This window comes from Haliaeetus leucocephalus, unplaced genomic scaffold (genome assembly GCF_000737465.1).
Source record: "Haliaeetus leucocephalus isolate CR32 unplaced genomic scaffold, Haliaeetus_leucocephalus-4.0 Scaffold351, whole genome shotgun sequence".
Lineage (NCBI taxonomy): Eukaryota > Metazoa > Chordata > Aves > Accipitriformes > Accipitridae > Haliaeetus > Haliaeetus leucocephalus.
In genome coordinates, this window is record NW_010972787.1 from 421,266 (window position 1) to 446,606 (window position 25,341).

General features: G+C 37.4%; 1 protein-coding gene across 1 annotated transcript in view; it reads left to right on the top strand.

The window, feature by feature from the left end:
- DDX10 (DEAD (Asp-Glu-Ala-Asp) box polypeptide 10) overlaps window positions 1-25,341 on the top strand; it is a 193,893-nt gene that overhangs the window by 95,622 nt on the left and 72,930 nt on the right. The window contains exons 14-15 of the mRNA XM_010572595.1: window positions 17,505-17,618; window positions 19,802-19,963. Of these exons, the coding sequence (XP_010570897.1) occupies window positions 17,505-17,618; window positions 19,802-19,963 (276 nt within the window). The remainder of the gene's footprint in view (window positions 1-17,504; window positions 17,619-19,801; window positions 19,964-25,341) is intronic.

Consider the following 25,341-nt stretch of genomic DNA (forward strand, 5'->3'; position numbering starts at 1 on the left):
GGTATGGTCAATGGAACAATTCTGTAAAAATATGTGGAACAAACTTCAGCGCATACTTAAGAAAATAAATGGTCTGTTTTATAAAGGTCAGTGGAAGTCATCTTCTCTATGTGACATCTCTGTGACATGAAAGAGAGTCCTTAGTATAAAAGTGGAACTGGTTTGAAGAGGGTGGGGAGAAAGTGGTCCTTTTTGGTTCAGTACAGAAACCCTGTGTTGCATCTAATTCGGGTTGCTCTTTTCTATTCAGTGCTTTGAAAGTTAAGAAGTGCTTCTTAGAAATATTAAGCCCTAATGTTTCTGGAAGCAGAAGTTTGGTTAAGTAATCAACTTCAGAAGTTATTGAGAGTTAAATCAGTCATGTTTGGTCCTAAGGTTTATAAATTCTGTAGACACATGACAGCGTAGAGCTGGAATGTCCTTTTCCTATTCTCTGTTTCTTTAATTTTAGTATCCATCAAAGTTTGCTTTTGACTGTCTTTCTGAGTAGGTTGGCCAGGTACAGAATATGTTCGTGATAGCAAATGTCTTTTAAGAAGGCAACTTTCAAGGACTGCTGAGAATTCAGACTTCAAAGTGAGGTACTTCAGAGTTAAAATTTGTGGAACATGCTTTATCAGTTTTTAATTTCTATATTTTATTTAGTTTTACTGTGTTCAAAGTGAAAGGTTGGATATTTGTAACAGTTTCTCCACTTAACGTTCTTAATGCTGCCAATATCAAACTGTCATTTTGTGCAACAGTGGTACGTGAGGAATATAAGATACTACAGAAAAAAATAGCCATACTGAGTTCTAAAAGCAAAATTAATCAGTATCTTGCTGTAAAATCAGTGATTTCTTTCAATAAAAGATTTCAATAAATCATAGAAATATTTCCTAAAAGCCTGAAATATAGGAGTTTGTTATAACATAAGGAAAATAAACACACTCTTGTGGAAAACAGAAAGCATATTTTCTAATCCTAGTAGATTAAACTTTGTTCTCTAATGTACTTTTTTAGTATTTCTCTTTTGTCTATTTTGTACTTTCACTAGTACACTTTCTTTTAAAAATTATTTGGGAACTATGGAGTGTTGTATACGCCTTTATGGAATACTAAAGATATGATTTTATTGTGAAGCCTTTTTTTTAAAAAAAAAAAGATAGCAGAGCTACTGTATGAAGTAGAAATATTAGAATTAAAACATTGTGGAACATTTTTTTGTGGTTGTTGTTTACTTTGAAGACAGCTGAAAAGATTGACCATATTCAAAGATTTTAAACTAAATTTTAGCATACTTGCATTTACTAAAGTGACTGAAGATTTGTCATAGGTTCATATATGGATTAAACTTTTTTTTTTTCATTTCTTAGTTAATATTCTGTTTCAGTATTTCTTGTGGTTTTAACTACAAATTGAGTCCTCATCCTTTCAGGGTCTAATGCTCTGATTAGGTTGAGCCCAGGCCCTGGGGTATCGCAAAAAGATGTATCAAACATACCTGGTTCTTTTTATAAAATTATTTCAGCTATTTTTACAAAAAGATAGGATGATTTGCCTTTATTATTCCTATTTGCAAGAGGTTTTTTTGAGGTTATTCTCTATTCTGTTTTATTTTTCAACATGTACTTTCATAGTGAGTTTATCCTTGTTTATTCCTGTTCAAAGATTGTTCTTAAGCTTAAATGTTTTTTTCTCCATTTCCCGTGTTTATCCCAGATATGTTTACAAGAAAGCTGTCGTATTCCCTTTGATGCTTCATTTAGCTCTTTTCATTTCCTCTCAAAAGATGGACTATTCATCCTAGTAAGTCTTCTCTGCACATGCTCCATCTGAATTCATCTTGACTTAGTCTGAGAACCTAGAGGTGCATACAGTGTACCATGCAAGTTCACACCACTGCCTTCTGTAGTCGCATTAATCCTTGTCGGCTTTTACTGGCAATAACTTGCCCAAGAGGTCTTAGGGTGTGCATTTGTCTCTTCCATGGCTGCTTGAGCAGTGGGGTTCACAGTCATCCTGTGATGGAAAGTGCCCTATTCCTTTTCTTGTTCTTTCTTCAGTTTGAGCTCTCACTTTAAATTCTAAATAGCCCTTGCACTTTGTGCTATTGACTTTCATCTCATTTTAACGTGTCTCGTTTTTGAGGCTATCTCATTCTTTTGAGTAACCTGTTGCTCGTTCTTTTGAGCTGGCGACAGCCTTGTGCCGTTGGGACATTTCATCACTAACTCCTCTGGCCAGAGCGGGGACCGTGGGACTGACTGGGGAGAATCACTAGTGCCTGGTAATTTGTCTTTCAGCACAGATCATTGTAATCAACATTTGTAACTCTTTTAATCTGTGACTTTGTTTTTTTACTTCAGCTAATACTTTTTAGTGTGGTACTATGTTAAATGTTCCACTGAAATGTAAATGAATTAGTCCTGTTATATTGGCTTTGTCTAAAGACTCAAGAAAACATTTTTATTGCAAATGTGCCTTTGGCATTCCTGTGCGATAACATATTTCTTATTCCAATTTCCATTCCATTTTTTTAATCCATCATTCCTCTAAAGCTTACTTTTCTGCTGTGCGTCCTCTTGAGGTCAGACTGAGGGCCTGTAATGGTCTAGAGTAGCCTGGGTCATATTTCCTTTCCCTTCACCATTTTTTGTAAGTATTGGTACTTCCAATTCTACATCACCTGTCACCTCCAGTAAGAAAGATTTATTAAAAAAATAAAAAATAATCCTTCTACCAGTTTCGTGATTTCATGTGGTAATATTTTCAGAAACCAATGATGGGGATTATCTATAATTTAATGCCTGAATTGGAAAAAAATAGCATAATTAAAAAAATTATTTTGTATTTTTTTTGCTTCCAAGTGACTGGACAGTTTTCATGTCCTAGTTCCTGGAAGCTAAGTTGCCTTTGCCCGTATAGTATCTTAGTAAACTTACTGAGAACTGAGTTAACATTGAGGTCATGGCAAGTTTATGTTCAGTATCTACCTCACTCATACAGCTTAGCAGTCTCACTCTTTTGTTTGTTTTAATTTTAGGTTTGTTGCTGAGGAATTATTTATTGCTTCCTTCACAAAGTCTTGGCTTGTGACCATCTCTTTATACCTTCGTCTTCTCACAGTCAGTATGTGTTTTTGGCTGGTGGTAGGAGTTTCCCTTTTTCTTCTCTCTACTCCTGTTCTCCATTTTGAGGTGATAATTCTTCTATTTTGATCTGAACTAGAATTTCTACTCCTTTTCTCTATAGATAAAGGTCTAAATCCTGCCTGAATGTTTTACCATGAGGACCTCTGTGCTGAATTAATGCAATTTTTACACCTAATTGCCTTGTTTTTAAAGGGAAAGAAAGAAAGGATAATAAACTGAGCAGACTTCTTGAAATCTGCACATTTTTCCAATTGCCTAAAGTGGTAAAGATATTTCCACCTTTGCTGCTGCTTCAGAAGCAACAGAGGAAAATCTTAGTCTACTTCAGCATATCAGCTTCCTATACTTCGTTCGTTGTATCCTGGCAACTGAAAGTATTTTTAAATGAGTGTTTTGTTTTTTTCATCAGTCTATCATTTTTATCAGTCTAAAAATTGTAAAACTGAAAACTTCTGACAAACCACCACAGAACTCTAGAGGAGTGAGAAGGACTGAGAAAATGGTAATATTTATTTTAAATGAAACAACATCACCTTCATGAGTGCTTTCTTCTAGCAGCATCCCTTAACGTGTAAGGCATTCAGGACTGAGTTGTATGAAAACTCTTGAAGGCATAAGCTCTGAGGAGAGGTGTTTGGGACCAGCTGACTGTGGCCATACAGTGCGTCCTTCACTTGTAAATTTGCTCTGAGCCCTTGACAGATTCTTAACTCTCTCTCATAATTAAGCACTGGGAGTTAGGCAGAGTTCAGATGATCTGATTATATATTGCTGAAACAATTGAAATCTTGTAATTGCTTCTGCTGCAGATAGAGATGTGTATGATTTTTAAATTATCTTTTAAAAAACAGGTTGAAAATACTGATTTGTTAAAAGCACAGTCCTGCAAAGAAAGGAGGTGTGGAGGCTTTCAGCTCAAAGGCAAAATGTTTCAAAAGACGTGGGAAGTCAGATTTAAACTGCAGACAATTTTGGAACCCTAGGACAAGTAATTGCTAGTGTGCTGAGATTTAGTACCTCTTTATATAGATGGCTATGCTTATGGTTATCAAACTCTTTCATACAACTTTAGGTGGGCATCCTTTTTGGCAGGGATTTTGCCCAGGGCATTTCCATAGTGGAATAAAAGCAAAACCCTAGAAGACTGATTCAGTCCCATCGGCTGTGCTGGTTCAAATGGATGTTGGACCCTCCAGTATTTATTCTCATCATGATTTACTGGATTTGGAGGGCAGCGTTGCTCTATGTACTTTGTGTACTTGCGGTGGCAGTGGCACCAGGCACATGAGCGTGTTTTTCCTATACAGGAATCCAGAGAGTAGATGCACTTTTCCTCATGTTTGTCAATGCTTGAGGTTCTCATTGTGTACCTTAAGATCTCGGAGTAAGTTCTGCTACTTTTCTTACCTGAGTTCTCAAATGTATTTTAGGTGTATTTCCATCTTGCAGCATGGTTGAGATGCTGGCTAGCTGTTACTGAAAGGGCTGCATGTCCCTGCTTTGCCAGCTCTTCTCCCTTCCATAAGCTTGCAGGAGTGCTCGTCTGACCCTGGGAGTGAAAATAGCAGAACATGATTTGCAGCTGTCTTAGTGTTAGCTTTCTGCCAGTTTTAAATCCTTGAAGCAGCTTTTCTCAGGGTTGGGAAGGGACCTGTGCTAGTGAAGGGCAGCAGTGAGAGTGTTTGAAGGAGCGGCACACAGGAACTACAAGACCACTTCTGGCACCAATTTTAGTCTGTATTGAATACATGGAGAAAGGAATCAAAATACTTAACATTTTTTAAAGGAGAAAAATAGTAGGCATTAATTTTTTTTTTATGGTTCTTAATACTGTGGCTTCTCCGTCAGCCTTTTAGCTGTGAAGAAGTTCTGTCTTACCAGATTATCCTTGATTGACACTTATTTGGTTGGAAGAAACCAACTACGTTCTTCTCAGGTCTCTTGCCAGCAACTCGCAACTCGCTCAGTTGACCCCTCTTTTTTTTCTCTTCTTCTGTGGTGTGTTTTCCTCATGTTTTCTGTGCTGCCACCTTCACCCCAGCTGGGTCTGCCATGCTGAGCTGGTGGTTTGGTGTATGGGATTGTGGGGGAGGCCCTGATGCAGTTCTGAGATAGCCTGTGCACTCCCCATTTGGGAGCTAAATTCAAATAAGCCTCATCTTGAAGATGAACCCTCACAGATTGCCGACTAGTATTGCCTCTTCTTTCTTTTTTAAGCGGCCCGAGTAGTGCCGTGCCTGGGTGGAGGCCAGATGAATGCTTTTACTTGTGTTGGCTCTTGTGCATCGAGAGAAATGCATTTAGAGGCCTCTAAAGGGGAAGGAGTATGTGCCATCTATGTCAATCTAAAGATGAAATAACTCTTTAAAAAATAATGATGGTTATCACTAATCCACTGCTGAAAAACTTAACACTGCTCAAGTGAACAAAAATCAATTTGGGGTATTTTTTAAAAAAATACACGGTCTTTGCTATTTGCAGTCATAGCCTGTGAAGGTTATCATTGTGGTGTGGTAATTAAATAGGTGTAGTTTTTGGTTTTAACACATGCAAAAGGAGGAAGAAAGCAAGCTGAGATAAATATATTTATCTTTGCAAAGTGACTTTTTTGTTACTTTCTGATGGCCGATCAGGAGAACGTAGTGAACAAAATGTTTTAAGAAGCTTCAGCCTTGGCTGCCACTGTGTTCTTGGAGCCACATGTGGTGGCTTTTGAGGGAGAAAGGGAATGTCACACTAGTCACGGATGGTATAATATATTCAACCTTAAAGAAAAACAGCATGAAAGCGTGGTCTTCACATCTCACCTTTTGACCTAAGATTCCTCTTCAGAGTACTTTTAAGCTGTAAGTTTAATGATGTTATGGCGTTTATTTAAGCCTTGGCTGCCTTAATGATTATGCAGAGAAGTCTTTTTTTTTTTTTTTTTAATTTTAGAATAACTGTGTCTTAACTACTAGAAAATACAGTTGCATTAAAAAAAAGGATCTTTATTCTTCAACTAAAAAAGCCCCACATTTTCAGTTCATTAAATGTCAGCTCAGTGTTTCCTTCTTGCTGTATTGTTCAGCGATAACATTTCTCTCAATATTTCAATTTAACTGTCTTGCACTAAGATATTAAGTGGGGCCTGGAAGAGAAGGAGCAATTCTGGTTCTTCTGGAGACTGAAAAATTACAAGTTCTAGAAAGTAGCATGTTCTCAGCACACTTTAATCCTTAAGGGTTCTTTTCATCCAAAACAAGGCAGCTGTCCCCTCCCCTTTCTACTTGTCTCCCCTCACCCCCATTTTGAGTGTGGGCCTTGTTTTATGTTGTGTATTAGCGGGGGATGAATAAGCAGGATCTTCTGCCTGCTGGAAAGTGAGAAAAGATCTCAACATTGTCATTGTTGGAGATCTGTAACAGAACAAAAGATGCAAAGCAGGTACAGGTTTTCCTAGCTCCTCAACTCCACATTAATGTATTATGGAGTTTGGGCTGGGGTTGGTTTGGTTGGTTGATGTTTTGGGTTGGTTGGTTTGGTTGGTTTTGGTTTTTTTTGGAAGTGACAGACAAAAGATGGGTACATTTGAAGTAGTTTGTAATTTGGTTCAATATCAAAGACATGTTCATGCTCTTATTTCTAATTTGCCATGTTTTGTTGGAAATAGCATCTTCATGATGACCTTTTCTTGCTCACAAAAATGGAAGCTCTGGAATAGGGAGGATGAATAGCAGTCAACAAAATAATGTTTTTTGCTTGTTAATTGATGTCGTATGAGGAACACTCGTTCATTTTACTAAGATGTAATACTCAGCAAGCAGCTTGTACTTCATTTGGCTGTAGAAGTGCTGGAGAATTTGGTGGTTACTGTGCATCTCTGTTGGATTTTACTGGAGGAAGATTGTGTTGTAATGATGCATTACTTCCTAATGACAGGGAGGGATGGAATGAAAACTTTATGTCTTGATCCGGCACTGTAGTTACTAGTGGTATTAATCGTTATTGTATACTTCTTGTATACTTTCAGTCTGAGGCAGTCTTTTGAGTTATTAGGATATCTTAGCTTGTACATGTTTCTTTAAGATATATTTTTCTATCAGTCTTAACCCCAAGAATAAACGAAAGCTATGTTAATATGTTTGGGTTTGAATTACAGTCTTCTGGAATGTCTTTATCTTCATTTAGTCAGGCATACTCAATTATAACTGAATTTACTTTTTGCCTAGAAATATGTAAAGTAGTTCAGTGTTCTCTGTTACACCTTTCTTTTAAATAAACTGCATGAGAAATCATGGTTTTGTGTTGCTAAAGGCCTAATGCTTTAGAAAGGGATGTTGTTGCTGCTTATGCTCACAGGTAATGGAGATTTTCAGGCTAATGCAGTAGCTGTACTGAAAAGTTCTGTGGTCCAGTGCATTAAATAGAGACATCTTTCAGAGTGAGATATTATCTAATTACTATAACTCACAAAATTCATAAATAGTGGTTTAGTCCGTATTAGATCTTACAATGATAAACTTGGTTATAATTTTTTTGCCTTATTTCTTATATAATATTCTTAGACTTAAAGATTTGGAAAATGAGGTACAGTGATTTTGCAGATTAATGACAAAAACTTTATTGGCATATGCAGATACTAGAGTTGTGTGTACAATTATATAATTTATAGTACTCAAAACAAATGTTTGTTTTCTGGGCTGAGGGATCTTGGCTCTTCACTAAAGCATTCTTTAAAATGTTCCTGTTCTGTGGAGGAGTCAGAGAGATTAAAAAAAAAAAAAAAAGCAATCAGAGGGAGAGGGAAAGATAGGGAGGGAAAAAAGCATGAAAAATTGATTGTGCAGTGCTGCTTATTAATGAATCTTTATGGTATTGTGGGATTTTTATATCAGGGTAAAACATTAACATTGTTTTTTTTCAATATAGAAAATGAAAGCAATGAAAATTTTCTCAGGGATGGAAGGATACAGGTGCACCTTTTTTATTTTTTTTTATTTTTTTTAATTTATTTTCAGGATTGGTTTTAAATTTGTAGATGATAAATGCTTCTGTGAGGATACAGGAATTGTATTTCAGAAGACATTCCAGGAGTAGGGATGGTACCCAGGCATTTCTAAATTACCTGTAAATAAACAAGAAGAAATAGTTAAAGCAGAAGTAAACCTCTTAAAATGAATGGGGATAGGGGTGCGTGTGGAATAAAAAATCCTTTCTCTCATCTAAATTCATAGTTGGAAGTGCAGAGCTACTGATGGAACCCCCAATGTCCTGCAAGGATAGTTTGTGTTGAAAATGCTGGTGTCTCTGTGACACCTGTAGCTGTTTAGATGGTTATGATTTTAAAGTTGTAATTCACCGAGTAAATTCAGTAATTTCATGTAAATTTTGCTGTATCAACATTTTTTTTAGTCTTTCCTTTTTTTACTGACTTGCTAGGAAGAGAAACTTCATTCTCTATCTCCGTTTAGCCTTTGTCAAAACTCCTGATTTTAAGTCTTGATAGCACCTGCTGAAATGAACAGTTGTGTATCACATGGAATAAGCATTAATTCATAGAAAAAGTGTAATAATTCAGTAGAAAATTATTTTAGTTGTTTTCAGTGTTTTAGAAGTATTCTAGAGAAATGCTGCTATGTGGTGTCAGTTAGAAATAGGAGTAAGATTTATCATTGAAGAACGCATTTAATAAAGATTTCTGTTCTTAAGTTTGGTTCTTGTCTGTGGTTGGAGAGAAATGTTGGGCATGGAGCCATTTACTAGTGCCTCTTTCTCCTTTTTTCTGTCATCATAGTCTATATATGAGTAAAAATGATCTCCTAAATAAATGCCTTTTTTTAAATACAAGGGATTGTAGCAAATACCTGTCTAAACATAGAACCAAGCCCATCATGTAAATATATTGCAGAAAATTCCAGGTTTTCTATCAAGTTGTAAGTTGGCAAGTTTTTTAATCCTCACTCTTGCATTTTGTGTTAAATACTGAGATTTTAATCTTAAGTTTAGTTAATTTTAACTTTAATGGCTTAATTTAATTTGTTTTGTAGAAAATAATAGTGTGTTGTTTACTAAGACATACTCTTTAACAAAACTCTTGCACCCAAACACAAAACTCTAATGAAATTCAGATTCAGATGTAATCTTCTGTCCTAATGGTAATCAGAAACAAAGGCAAGCGTCATCTAAGCGTGTGGTTGCCATAGTACAGTTCTCCTTGCTATGGTTTCTTGTATCTGTTGCTGTTTCTTTGATCTGAAGAGCAATTTAACTGGGAATGATGTGTGGTGAACTGCTGGTCTTGTGGTCTTTGTCCATAATGTGGTTAGCAATATTGAATAGTGGTTATTAGAAGCTTTTCTTATTTCCTGTTGCTGTGATTTTGAAAGGATTTGTATCTATGCTATTCTGTATGCTAAGAGTGCTGTTTTTCTTTGGAATACCAACCTGGATTTATCCTTATCTTCACAACTGTTACTGTAAATGCCGTGTTCAGTTCTCTGTGTAGGTTGTTGTACCCTAAAGAAATGGTCTCTTTCAAAATCAACATTCTTTCAATAGGTTTAGAAAGTAAATAATGCATAGGTGTAGCAAGTAATTTAGCTGTCAAGAATTTCCCTGTTCAAACTGTAATATTGCATAAGGAATTACCAACAAATAATTTTGATTTTGTGCTTTTTCAGTATCTTGGTTGAAATCTTGCATGATACTAGTTACAAAACCCAAAATAACACAAACATCCACACCCTAAAGAAAAAAACACCCCAAAACAACAGGAACCCCATCAATCCACCCTTTTAATTTAAGCCATCACTTGAAAAATTCAAGATCATATTGATCTTGATACTTGACTGGTGTGCTTTAAAAGTTCATAGAGGAGCAAATAGAACAACATGTAAGGAGTGCTGGTTTTGTCTTTTGAGTACCAACCTGCCTGTTTCCACATCTTCACAACTCTAATGGTAAAAGCTGTGCTCAGTGGCGTATATAGATGCTATGCAAGTTGGTTGGGTAGTGTCTGTGAATTTAGGCTTCCTAATTTTTAACACGTAATTGAAAAAGAAAAAACTTAGAATACTTCACCAAAGTAAAATTAGCTTCACTTGTATTGCATTAAAAAAACCCCAACACTTGTTAACAAAAGAAGCTTGTTTTCCTAGGAAAGGTTGGGGGAGTTGTGTTGTGGAAGTGGAGAGACGTTTGGAGGACTTTGCACTGCTGCTTCTCAGTGGCTTTGAGTTGTTCTGGTGTTCATGACAGCGCAAAGTGGCCTGTGGCTCGTGAGTGGTCAGCAGAAATCGAGAAGGACTGAAATAGCTGTCATTGCAGAGAAGCGGGCTGGAAATTAAAATAGAGACTACCTACCTACCACAGATCATGAAAGAAGGCAGCATCCATACATCTCCTTGTGGTCATGCTGCATCCTAGGATTTCTGCTTCTCTGGTCCTTCCCTCAATGGGAAGATAGATGGCTGGTTGAGTCAAATTGTGTTACGAAGAGGAAGCTTTTTGGTGTTAGTTTTGTAGGTGCTTGAAGTAAATATGGGCTGGACTTCAAAGCCTGTTTATTTTGTTTCTCTTGATGTTTTCCTTCTCATGTTTTGTAATTAATGTGTAAGGTGTGAATTGTGTATCTCACTGCTGCTTCTGTGGTTAGGTACTTGTCAGGAGGAGTCAAAATTTCTCTCTCCTCTAACCTTATGTCCGTTGTAGGTTATCAAAGCCTTGTAGTCTGTGTTCGGGAAGTTTATGGGGTTGAGAGGTAATGCTTTATGGTTAGGCTGCTTTGGACTAGTGGCTGGAGGATACTCAATCTTCTGAGAGTTTCGTAGTGCCTGCCAGATGAAAACCATGTCTGTATGCTCTCCACGGCATGAAGAGGAAGATGGCCCTTCTCTTTGTCTAAGGTTTGGTAGCTTCAATCTGGGAAGGCTGTGTCTTATGCTGTGGGGAATGACTTCTGAGTCTGAACTTGATAGCTTGACAGGGGGATTAATGTGCCTGGTGATAGCACAGATGGGATAATACTCGCTCCTGTTGTGGGCAGTGTCTTGAAGAAATACAAAAGAAGTGTGTGAAATTGAGTACCACATCGATTTTTGTTTCTCAGAGGTGGTTGCCATTGAATTCTGGGTAAAGTAATGTAATAATGTTGGGAGAGACTGAAAAATTGTCGTGGTTTAACCCCAGCCAGCAACTAAGCACCACGCAGCCGCTCACTCACTCCCCCCCCATCCAGCGGGATGGGGGAGAAAATCGGGAAAAAGAAATAAAACTCGTGGGTTGAGATAAGAACGGTTTAATAGAACAGAAAAGAAGAAACTAATAATGATAATGATAACACTAATAAAATGACAACAGTAGTAATAAAAGGATTGGAATGTACAAATGATGCGCAGGGCAATTGCTCACCACCCGCCGACTGACACCCAGCCAGTCCCCAAGTGGCGATACCCTGCCCCCCCTTCCCAGTTCCTATACTAGATGTGACGTCACATGGTATGGAATACCCCGTTGGCCAGTTTGGGTCAGGTGCCCTGGCTGTGTCCTGTGCCAACTTCTTGTGCCCCTCCAGCTTACTCACTGGCTGGGCATGAGAAGCTGAAAAATCCTTGACTGTAGTCTAAACACTACTGAGCAACAACTGAAAACATCAGTGTTATCAACATTCTTTGCATACTGAACTCAAACCATAGCACTGTACCAGCTACTAGGAAGACAGTTAACTCTATCCCAGCTGAAACCAGGACAAAAATATTTCCAGGTACAGTACCATTCTTCCTAGGAATGGTAAGGTATAAGCAGGGGGGAGAAAAAAAGCGCAGAAAACCCCTAGAAAAGCAGTAATGCTTGTTATAGCTGACGTGACTGGAAAATTGATTATAACTTTTTTTTTCTACTGATATTTTACCCTGCCACAATAATGCAGTCCTGTCTTTAGACAGCTTCTATAGTGAATATACTGTGCTTGCTTTCACAGGCTTGTTGAGTTGAAATTAAAAAGAAATGATAGTTAGAAACAAAGAAACTTTACATTTGATGATTTGTAACACTCCAAAGGTGAAAGCAAATGTGTTTATCTTGGTTGTGGTGAGAGACTGTAAGTGCTTTGATCCTGAGTTACTGAGGATTACATACTTAGTCTAAACTATTGACTGTAGAAATTGTATTAATAAGAAAAATTAATTCTGTATTAGAAGAGCAAAATTTACTGTCATTTGTGTTTCAGATGCCCTGTCTTTTCAGAAAGAAATTATAATTGAAAAATAGTAAATCTTATGTCTTAAACTTGTCAGTATCTTCATTTAGAAAACCTTTGTCATAGATTCAGCTAAGAATATCAGATCTTTTAAGCCAGAAAACAAAAGCCTGCTTGTTCTTGAGAAAAATAGAAGAGGATGTGAGTATTATCTGTATTGTTTCTGATTATGTATCAAAATGTTTGAATTTTCTGTGCTTCTAAGAGCTAGTTTTCATTCTAACTCATTAAATAATCCAGCAAGCCATCTGGCATGTGCATGTGCAAAAGGAAGAAGAAATCTAGGCTTTTGATTAGTAACAATAGAAAATCCCCCAACCCTGCAGCTGAGCCTACGTTTTATGAAATTTTTATAAACTTGAGTGACTCTCTAACTTCTAATGCTTAACTGCTATATACCATTTTAAAGAGGCTGATTATCTGATCTTGTTTGATCAGTGTTGCCACATCTTCATAGAAGAAAAGACTTGAGGGCCTATTTTCTTGGGCATAGTGCAAAATGTACATGTTGGTGAACAGCAGGTAGCCTCTCCTCATTGACAGGGAAGTGTACGTGCACTGGCTGGCGCTTTAACTTGTGTTACCAACTCGAGTTCAGCTGCAGAATCCTTTTGAAATATTTTTTGATATCTAATAGCAAACATGAAAACTTGTGCCTAGATTGTGCAGGCCCACTTTATTCGGATCGACAGCTTATTTGATGGTGTAATTTAGCTTTAGAAATGGATTTACTGAGAATAGATATTAGTTGAGCAGGTTTTGATACACAGTGTTTTCTGAGTGAGCCAGTTAGTGTGGGGAGCTGCTATGCCCTCTCAGCTCACTTCAAAATGCCCAGGCCCATGGCTTGTTCTGGTATTAGGGGCAAGGTCTGGTTGTCAGCAGAAACCTTCCATTCACTCATGCCTGCTGACGTGACAGTGCCTCTGCCTGCAAAGCCTCTAACCCCAGATTTCAGCTGTTTACTGAGCAGTTAGAGAGGAGTCATTGCTCCTGCCACAGTTGTATTCTTCACAGCACTTGAGGTTAACTGGAGGAGATCTTTTGGCAGCCTCCAGCAGCTGGTGGCGTCTGGTAAACTCATTGTGAAGAAAAGAGATGAAGCCATGGAGAATGTGGGTTAAATGCCAACCTGCTGCTGGTAAATTGTCAAGTATCTTCTAGTACAAAAGATGAAAATGGGAAATGAGTAAGCAGAATGGCTTGAAAACGCAGGGAACCAAAGGTTGGCACTGAAGATTAGGAAAGCCTGAGGTCTGCTATCCATTGGTGTTATGCTTCTCACAATGGATGAATCAGACCCCTGCTTGATGGGAAATTGATGTTTCAACGTAGCTGTTCAAATGTGGGGTCAAAGCAAAGACAGGTGGTGGCATCAGAAATTTGGGTGAGGGCATTAGGTGCTTGGGTGAAGGGTCAAGGGGGTAGCGTGGGTGGGGTAGGAGGCCATGAGCTGAGATAGATGTAAACAACCCATCCTGCATCAAGACTGCAGCCAGTTGGAGGAACTCCTGGCTTCGATATGTTCAAGATAGAGCGGCAGCCACTGTGGGGAGAAGCTCTTGAGATGTGGGGAGTAGATGCTCTGAAAGATGCTACTGGAGATATATGGAGGGAGAGACTTAGGTGACAGAAGAGAGAGACTTTAGGATTTGTTGTGGTTTAACCCCAGCTGGCAACTGAGCACCACACAGCCGCTCGCTCACTTCCCCCCAGTGGGATGGGGGAGAGAATTGGAAGAGTAAACATGAGAAAACTCGTGGGTTGAGATAAAGATGGTTTAATAGGTAAAGCAAAAGCTGCACACACAAGCATAGCACAACAAGGAATTCATTCACCACTTCCCATGGGCAGGCAGGTGTTCAGCCATGTCCAGGAAAGCAGGGCTCCATCACACGTAATGGTTACTTGAGAAGACAAACGCCATCACTCCAAAGGTCCCCCCTTCCTTCTTCTTCCCCCACCTTTATATGCTGAGCGTGGCATCATATGGTCTGGAATATCCCTTGGGTCAGTTGGGGTCAGCTGTCCCAGGTGTGTCCCCTCCCAGCTCCTTGTGCCCCCCCAGCCTGCTTGCTGGTGGGATGGGGTGAGAAAGCAGCAAAGCCCTTGGCTCTGTGTAAGCACTGCTCAGCAGGAACGAAAACATCCCTCTGTTATCAACACTGTTTTCAGCACAAATCTGAAATACAGCCCCATACTAGGTACTGTGAAGAAAATTAACTCTATCCTAGCCAAAACCAGCACAGAACTATGTAGGGACTCCAGAACAATGTGAGAGAGGTCCCCCGGAGAGGAACAAGCAGCATTTATGGGACCCCATGGGTAGCCCCAGGAGTATATACGCCCCATGGCTGACCAGCCTGACTCTTCTCCTGTACCACGTAGCCTCCCCCTTGGGACAGGGAGGCCATGTCAGGAACCACTGTTCTACCCAGCTTCCCTCCTGGGCTGCACGACTTCTCCTGCTGAACAGCGAAGTTATGTAATTTGTAAAATTGTGCCTACATCTGTGATGAAAATGTTTTGGTATCTGAGTCCATTTGATCTTAGACAGTCAGGAGACGGTGTCTGAAGCTGAGGGAGCCTTGATAGCCATTGTCTTTGAAGTATGTTCAGTTTAATAAAGCAATGAAAGCATCCTAATTAAAAACACAGTTTAATCATCTCTGGGGTGTGTAGAGTTTTATACTAATGCTCTTTCCTGTATGTTTTTTAAAAACCTGATCTCTTGCCTTTCCTTAATACTGCATATTATAAATCTGCCCAATTCACACAGTGTTCTTATACTGTGCTTTTTAGGTGTATAGTAAGGGAAGTTAGCTTCCTATTTGTTTCCTCCTCCTCTTTGTTTGGAAATTTTGTCCTATCCCATTTTTTTCCATGCTACTTTGCAACATGAAAATACTTTTACTTCTCAAAGTCACACATAGGAGAGAGGGGGAACAAGGTACAACTAAAAATGTTGCCTACCTATGCATGCAAAGACATTGGATATTTGTCCTCTTTAGCCAGGAAAACCTTTTTTAAACCAAGAAATGTAAGCAGCTGAGATTCACATTTAAATATAATTTTACAAAATATTGATGTACCAATTTGAAACTTTCAGTCACCTTTTTTTTACATTAGCATGTTATGCTGGTACCAATAATACTGGCAGTGCAGAAATCAAAGTTTATTAAAAAAAAAGAAAAAAGAAACAAAACCAAAAGTAGCTGGTGAAAGAAAATGTTGTGGTGTTGAGAAATATCATCCTACCACCTTGAAGTACATCTCTTTTAAAATTCTTCCTCTGGTCAATTCCTGTTGTTCTCCTAAGTAGTCCATATTTCAAGGTAATGGTTTTATGCTTATGCAGACTCTCAAACAATTTGTGTTTGTAGGATAAGCAACAGGTGTGAGGGAATAGCGCAACTTTCTGAGCTGTTAAAAGTTTGCCTAAGTAGTAGTAGCTGCGCAGTGCAACAAAATTGTATGACAATACTGAGGACATAAGTGCTGCTACAGTTAGTATTTTCTATAATAGATATGGTCATTACTTGATAACACAGTGCAGGAGCTGTCACAAACCATTTTTCCTGTTAGGAAGACTGTAATTTTTCTCTTTTATATTTCATATTTCAGTGCATTAGTGTGCTGGCCATAATGACGGTGACTTTCTGAGTTAATTTTTATTGCTTCCCTTTATAGTGGATTTGGTATAGAACATGAAACTGACTAAAATGACCAAAATAAAAAAGAAAAGTGAGGAAAAAAAGTTCATTTTCTCCTTTTTCTCTCTGGTTGCTTTGACCACTTTCTGTTATTTATCAGAAGTTTAGACAGTTTAGTGACTGTTTTTCAGGCACTTTATCCTGAGTAGTGGAGCTTTGCAGTCTTTACAGGATGGATGAGTTGTGGGTCTTCTATGGAGTCTCCATGTATTCCTCCAGAATATCTTTTGCTATAAAATAATTTCTGCAATGGCAGTTACTGCTTAAAATGTCCTCTATGTGTATTGTGACCCGTTAGATGCCTGAACACACATGGCCTTTGTTCTTGAAAGGGGAGCTCTCAGAAGAAGAGCTGGAGGTTTGGAATCTCCATGTTCTTTGGTTCCATGAAGCTCCCACCAGATGGGTGGCTCTGTGAAACCTATGCAAGCCAAATGTGGATGTGACAATTTATTTTCCACTGCATTTTATAGAAGTAATTAAAATGATCCTCCCAGAGTTGCAAACCATCTCCATAATGCGAAAATACTCTGAATAAATCCTCAATCTCTGTCAAAAATAGAAGCGGCCTCTTCGCCTTTCTAACAGCAAGATTGCACACACAAAAAATCAATGTAACTTCAGTATCAGTGTGTTTTATACAGGGATACTGTTTTGCTGATAAATATTTTTTTTTTCTGGTCAGTCTTGCTTTCTCAGTGGTAGCCAGGAAAGAACAACCTCAACCTGTTGGAAAGGGTGTTAATGTCTGAATTTTACAGTCTCTGCTGACTCATTTATTAGTTTCCCTGGTGTCTTCACCACTTTGTTTCACTAGAACTTTTTTCCTATGATGCTAATAACTTCTGTGATTCTAAATGTTATTTAGTGCTGAGTTTGGTAAACATTTCCTAGCACTGATGTTCTCCACCCTGATGGGACTGCAAGGGACAAGAGTGATGAAATAGGAAGGTTCTTGCATGGCCATTTGCACCCTTCATTGACACAGAAATAACTCAAACTGGTGTCTTGTGGTGCCTGGGGACAACATGATGACAAGTGAGATCAAAGTGGTATCTGATCAGTTGTAGCTAATGGCTTTAGTCAGTTATACTGGATTTCGTGTCTGATGAGGCTTGCTAACAGCATAAGCTGGTGAATCTAGTGTCCTTGTCTCAAAAAGGTTAGTGAGATTTAAATGAGTCAGGTGTCCTGTTGCTGACAGGATTAACTGTTATCAGAGTACATGAGTTCCTTGTGATACAGCCTGCTTAAAACACTTTTATGAGAAGGTCTGCTAGCAAATTTTTACTGGAAATTACTCTTACTCATGTTTTAGAATTATATTTTAATACATCTAATTGCTTTTAAGAAAGTTTGAAGCAGCTACTCTGTGACTAGAAAAAACAACATAAGAAATCTCAATTTTCTTTTATACAGAATGCATCAAAATCAAAGATGAAGAAAAAAACAACTAAAACCCAAGAAGCAAAAAAAATCTTGAAGAAGAAATTTAAAGTCAACACAAAAATAGTCTTTACTGAAGATGGAGAGGTAATATCAATCCAAAATAACTGTATTTTGGTGGGAACTGAGTTTGTAGTTTCTATAAAGACAAAAATACTTTGTATCTGTATAAAAAGATACACTTTTCAAAAGTGTGTGGTTTTTGTAATTTAAGTTTTGCAAAACTGTTCAGCTTCCATTTAGAATTCAATTCCACTGGGAAAGAGGAATGCTTAGCACTGACCTCTTTTCACCTTTGTATGTATAAGATACTTGTATGAGAGTTGTTAGTGGATGTACAGAACTGTACCTCTTTTCTGCCTATTATCTTCAGTTTCAAGTGGAATCAAGAGTCTATTTTTTCCTTACAGAAATGTAAAAGAATTTTCCTGTAGGTATTTGCCAAAGCTCCCACAAGTCTTGAGTTAATGTACTGGAATGGAAAGTAGTCCCTGTTTTTTTTTCCATCATTCACTACTTCTAGTTTAACTGTTTTGTTAGGAAAGCTAAGGAAGTACCAAATTTTCACCTACTGGTGCTGATGTAGCAGTGCATTGAAATTTGCCAGTAATTTAATTGGATCCTTTAATAGCCCTTGGAAAAATATATTGATTTTATAATTACTGTGGGTGCTAGTCACTCTAGGGTTTCATTGTGGCAATAACCTCACTAGCAAGTCTGCATGCTCCATAAACTTTTCTAACATTTGAGTTCACAGTTTCAGATGCTGTACATTGTTTTTCCATTTCCAGCATTAAGAAAAAAGTAGCTTTTTTTTTCTTCTCCTCTCTAGATTAATTTCAGTAGGGCATAAAATGAAAGACAGGTCACCTTTGCAAGGATATAATTTGCTTTTGTGACCAAACAAAATAAAACATTTTATATTGCAGGTGAAGGGAGTATAGCCATATAATTACTGATAAAATTTATAAGGTTTTAGAGGTTGCCCCATTGGCTGGAAATGATATCTTAAGATGTTTTTGGATATTCAAAAGCTGTTGTCTCATCTTAAAATACATATGCACATGTTTTATGTATCTATGCAATGAAGCAAAAAGGAGTGAGGATGGAGAAAAAAAATAGCACAAGGATTATAGTTAGAAAAGGAGCACAATAGAGAAGGGGTGACTTATTTAAGGAAATGTAAAGTTTGCATCTATGGATGTTGTTCCTGCTTTTTTTTTTGAGCTGTGTAAAACTGTGCTTTGAAGTTTTACTGTTCTACTCCCCGTGCTTCTCTTTGATAAAATAAAACTCCTTTAAGAAATGTATCTTTCTAGAAAATACAAGTACCCAAGCTCCATTTTATGAAAGGAAGTGGAAATGGTAGGTTTGGTTTATCTAGGTGAATAACAACCTGTGTGCATTATGGAGTCCTAAACGTGTTTGGTTTTGCATTTGTACCTGAAAGACACTCTTATGTTTCTGCCATATAGTTTCTTTTCAAGAGTTACTGCTCTACCAATCCATAAGCAAGAATGATTTTGCAAAGACTACCCCTAGATGATGTCTGCTCATACCATGAAGTATAAGCTATTAGCTCATAACAATAGTGGGGATATGTTTTGGTGAATATGGAGTCTTTGTCTTTGCTTTAGAATTTCAGATATTTAAGGGGAGCTGGATGTGTTTAGCATGTCATCCATAAGTCAAACTGGAATCATCAAAGATTTCCAATCCAGTTTTCATACAATAACCAATAAAACCCTCCACATGTGTTCTCCTTGCTTCTCCCAAAACATGAACCTGCAGTCATGGTTTTTTGTGTACTATATGATGAAGGCTTACATCGTTTTTCTCACAGTTAATATGTTGGAATATTGATTGTTTACATGAAAACATACTGTTTAGATTTACTAGTGTTGTGTTCTGTTGCCTATATTTTGGAGAGTCATTTCTTGAAAGCAAATATAATTTTTCTCCCAAAATGACTAGCAGGATTATAAATTATTTGTTTCATTAAGCAAAGAGAGAAAAACAAGTGAATCCATTAAACAGTAACATGGTGTAATGAAGACATTATTTTCAAGTACGCATTTTTGACTGAATGTGATGTTAAATAAGATATCTGAGTTTGTATTGTGCAAAAGTTTTGTTTGTTTATTTCCTTTGCAAATGGCCTTTTTATTTAGTCTAGAAAACTAATGTATTGGAATATTTAGAGCATCAAAACTTTGATGTGGAAAAAATGGTTCTAACCATTACTTTTCTTGTTGACTTGTGTAATTCAGTTAGTGCAGCAGTGGCCACCTGTGCAAAAATCCAGTTTGATGAAAGCAGATGAGGAAGATGATGCCAGTGGTATCAACTTAGATAAAGCGAAAGAGATACTGAGGGAAGAAGACAAATTTGACAAAGAAGAATACAGGAAGAAAGTAAAGGAAAAACATAGGGTAAGTTGATTTCTACCTCAATTACTGAAGTGTGGAAATAGATACTGTGATACAGATTGTTCAGTGAGGAAAAATACTTAAATATATTGTGAAATAAGTATAGTACAAGTTCATTTAAATTAATCGGCTTTTTCAGGACTACGTTGCACACAGGAAGACTATCCTGATGTAAGTAGCTGGATAACACAAAGCCTTATGCAATATCAGATGTGGGTAACAGTGGAGCTTTATTTACAACTTTAAAATCTTGTAAGAGTTCAGTGGGAGCATCATTTTTTTTAAGCAGCGTTCAGTGGAAGGGTTTGTTTCACAAAAAGAAAGTGTTTGGCATACGTGCTCTAACAAACGCTGAAGATGTTTGGGGGGAGGGGAAGTGAAAGAGCGTCTCTGAAATGTCTTCAGACTACCACTTGCTCAACGTTCAGTATAACATTTCAGGTAGGCAAAAGCGCTAACTTGCATTGGTGTTATTAGGGCTATTAGAATTCGTTTCATGAATTATTCAAATAGTGTCATATAATTTTGGCTGTAATTTGAACACTTCAGTATCTGCAGTTTGGCTTCTCTCTGGCATTTAAAAACCTGTAAATTGCAGACCATAAGTTTGCAAACTGCTTCCTTATTATTTGTCATGGACGAAAGCAGAGTTTTCTGACCTTGTCACATACCAGTCATATGGAACACAGCTGGATGTCTTTGAGTTCAGGGATCATTCTCTTAGTCATTGTGAGAAGGGTTTGGATTTCTCTGGATAATGGATAAATGTGAGATCCCAAGACTACGTGTTATTAAAGGCCTGCTTTATACTCAAAGCTTCTAATTTCCAAATCATTAAAAAATGTTTTATTGCCCTGCTCGGCAAATGCTGACTTTATCCAGTTTGACTTTATCCACTGATTGCTAGTGATTAGTGCTAGATGTTCTAGTGTCTGTTAAGGTTTGTATTTGAACAAGATAATTTGGAGGGGATTTGTGAAAATTTCAAGTTATGTTTGGGCACTGAAGTATTCCAGCATACTTCACACATTTAATTTGCAAGTCTACTCCTATAGTCCTGTTACAGTCGTTTGACATCTACAAAAAAATGTCACCTCTTCTTTCGCATCATGTTGCATTTGAAAGTAGCTGCAAAGAAGTAATGTTTTCTGTGCTATAGGTGAAATAGTGAATTTTACAAAAAGCAATGCTATCAGATTTCAAGGATGCAGCTTAATAAACAAGGAAGGAGAGATTGATTTATGACTTTCCAATCAGTCTGCTATTCACTAGCAAATTCATATACTTTCAGTGACATTGTTGTGTATTTGACATCAGACTTCAGTGATTAAATACTTCATCAGCTGGTCTGTTAACACAGCTTCATGTTGTAATACTGAGGAGAACAAATGACATTGATCAGATATTTACCTGCATTAAAAAAATATTTCAAATGTGGAGATACTATGAAAAGAGAATGCCTCTTTTCAGAAGTGAGGCAGTCATAATGAACAGAACTGGCCACATCATCAGTATATCATGGGGTTTTTTTGTTATTATGGAAAATATCAAGTTCCTTGTGACCTAGCTTACTGCATGAGTGTGTTTCACTTTACACCTAATTATTATCCTTTATGAAATGAAATAAAAGAAATTAATGCTAGTATGTCAAAAAGAAGGAAATATATTAAAAAAAAAAAGACTTCTGATAGAGGTACTGTGAAATGCGTGTCTAGTTTTTAGGGCTGCCTTACTACATTCAGTCATTGCATGCACGTTCAGATTTTTTGTGTTAAGAATTTGAGGTGAAAAATACTTCATGTGGTAAATTCTCTGTACATGATGAAGTATTCAGTTTCCTGTTTGTCATTTAATTTTTGAAATGGTCTTACAAACAGTTTAGTGTCCTAATAGCCAAATTTAAAGGAGATGAAACTTAAAAGGAAAGAAGGGGCAGGAAGGTGATAGGTGTGAGTTCAGGATTTACTTTGGTAGAACCTCATTTGCCTCCGCCTCATCTCACTAAACCTGTGGTTAAAGATGATCCTTCACCCTCACTTCAGAAGGCATTCAAGTTTGAGATACCAATACATTTTACATATTAATTAATACAGGCTATATAAGGTAAGGCTGCCATACAGATTGAATGTATTTCTGTTACTCTACCTTATTATTAAGTCATCCTTTATGTCTGGGATTCTTGACAGACAGCTGTTGCTGCTTAGGAAATAGCTGTAATAGTAACAGTTCGGAAAATATGTCAAGTCCTGCTCTTGTGTCTCATCCAAGCAGAGACGAGCGCTACCTCCTTTTTCTTGGGTCATGTTTAGCTGGTGTAGTGATCAGAAGATCCACTCCTCCAGTGACCCATGAAGAAGCTACATTGTTACTATGTGGGGCAGATATTATTCAACTTTTTCTTAACAGAAAATGTGTAATTACTTAAATTCACAGTATAGAGAGAAGTTCTGTGGCATAATGTAGACGTCATAGATAAGTGTCGTATATAAACATTATTTTAGCCATTTCAGCTATCAGTTTCTCACTAATATTTTTGGGGAATTTATGGCATTGTTGGTGGGGCAAGTCATCAGTCCTTCATTAATGAAAGAATGCTAGGGCAAAATTTGAACTGCCTCACAGTAAAAAGGAGTCATATGGCCACTTTCACAGTGACTTTGCAATGGTATTTAAAAATTCTCCCACCTCATAAGGTTTCCCTTCCCAAAAGAGAACATAATCACTCAGCAGCAGATGCTTAGTTGAGTTTGAATCTTTGGCTGGCATCTCAGTGATTGTGATGGAAGAAGAACTACCCAAGTCCATGTATCATGACTGTACTGCAGAAGTGTCAGGTGTCAGATCGTTGTCTGAATTTGCTATTAAAAGTTTGGTTGTGTCTGTAAGCCTGGCGGGCTAGTGGTATAAGTTATTTCTTACCCTCATTTGGAGGGAGAGGATGAAACCTAAAAGAGATTCAGGTGTGTTACCAGCAAAGGGTATGAAAGCAATAAAAAGACTAGGAGACTTTCTTATCTTATTTTCATGACTTCAGATTTTGCGTAAGTACGGATGTCTTAGTGCCCCTTCTTGTGTCACTGAAAGACGAGCTTTTGGAAGTCACATACTTTCATCCCATCTTACACATCCCCTCACTGGCATTTAGCAGTCCCTTTTCTACTAAGTCTTAAATCCACAGCTTGTGATTGTCATTGCTGCTTTTAAAATCATCCATACTTCACTATCAGCCAAAATACATCATGGCTTAGCACGAACTCTGTTGTCTGACCTTTCCTTTCTGCAGTAATGCTGATTATTTCATTCCCATCTTTGTTTTAATTTCCTTCCCACAAGCAGACTGCTGTAGATCTTTGTCCATTTGACATCTTTTCTAACAGCAGATGTGACAACTCTCTGTTTCATAGTTTTCCACCTTGGTTAATGAATTCTCCTACAACTCTCTCTTTCCTAGTTTTTTGAAAAAGCCGTGGTTAAATTTTTCCTCTCTGTTTTTGCTTCAGATTTGTTCAAGATCTTTGCTTAACTTTTTCATCAATTTAACTTTCTCCTGTTCCTTCACTTTCAGCAAGTTTAAAATGTCTGTATCTTGATTCATATTTCCTCCTCTTAATTTCTTTTCTTGCTACTGCAGCTGATGCTTGGTGTACTTTCCTGGTTTGTATGTTTAGCAGTTTTAATTTTTTTCTTTAAATTAATTTTTGAGACATGCTAAATTGATTACAGTTATTATATAGGTAGATTAGAAGACCACTAGAGACAAATGCATTTTTGTTCTGTATAAACCTAATATAGCAGTCTGCTACATGGTTAGGTACATAAGTAATCAAAAAGTTCTCTGAAGCTGAATGTATGCTAGTACCTGAAGCCTTTACATTGGCTTTAAAATGGTGACTTAGAATAACAAAATAATTTATGGAAGGCTATGAAAGCATATCTTGTTTCATCCAGTTTTTTACATGCACATGGGTGCAGATTTTGATTTAGATTGTGAGTGGATATAGAAAAAGCATAGTTTTTATAAAGCTTGTCATTTTATAGGTTATCTTCCATTAAGAATCCCTCTCATGGTTTCCTCCATATAATCTTGAAGATTAAAGATCTTTGGGGGAAAAAACCCCACCTTCTCAACATCAAAACTTGCACAAAATAGCTTTTTTTAGGTGAGTACGGCCTGTAAGCTTAATATGAGCTTTCCTTGCGAAACCATTTCTGATGAAGAGCAAAACTATTCAGAAAGTATGCACAGACCATTGCTTTTAAATCCATTTGTGAATGTCATTTCAATGAGCACAGTTTTCAGTATGATCAGAAAAATGTTTTGGTGCATTCATGAGATGCTTGGATTAAATGAGATGTGTGTTGCAGTGCCTTAAGGCTTGTGGAAACTTGCAAAGTATCTACACTATAATTAGGTTTCTGTCATGAGTCTCACATTTTGTTATCCTCTCCTTCCTCTGCAAATGGGGAAAACCTGAAAAATCAGATGGATAAAAAAAAATCTGAGGTGTAATTGTAATGTAATTAATACTTATTGAAATTTTGGAAGGAAAGTAAATTTTAGCATTTGAGCACAATGGAAAGGGCAGTAACACTGATGAAGATGATGTGAAAAGAATTCTGCATTAATGGGTATTTAATGACAGCCCAGCGAGAGCTATAGATTTGAGCTCTTTTGAAATGTGTAAAATGTTATAAACAACAATGAAGGGAGAAGTGAATAAAGTATTCAGAACATGTTTTTGCACTCCATTTTTCAAGTTTTCAACTGAAAGTGCACTGTTGTTAGGAGGAAAACAGTGGCAGAGAGGGATTCATCTCGCTTCTTAATAACCTCTGTTTCTGTAACCCAAGCTCAGAAAAATGCCCATTGATGCTGAAGCAAAAATTAATAGGAGCCTCATTTCTTACCTCACCTTCCAGCAAGTAAGATATGCTGTGAACTTGGGATGATCAATGTGAGAAGATGGCTAGAAGAATTTTTTTTTTTTTTAGCAGTATGAGTAGCAAACAAGCTGAGGCTGTCATCAGGGGCCTGATACTGCAAAATGCAGGAGTTGCATACCTCCCTGGAAGACATTAAATGGCTGTGGTTGTAGAGGTATGACAACAGTTAGACTTCAGGTCACAGGGGGGCATCTTTCAGAAGATGCTGCACTGTAAGCATTGTACCACTCTGTATTTTAAGTGTAATGTATATTTTGTATTTTTGAAACTCCTTGCAGAATCTTCTAGTGATACTGCTGTTGCTGGGAGGAAACTGGCCATTGTTACATTTTATATTGCTATGTAGTTTAATATTTGCCCTTTTAGAGAGATTAGCAGATCATCTACATGCAAGCAGTGCTCCAACCACCAAAACAAACCAACATTCCCAACTGAAA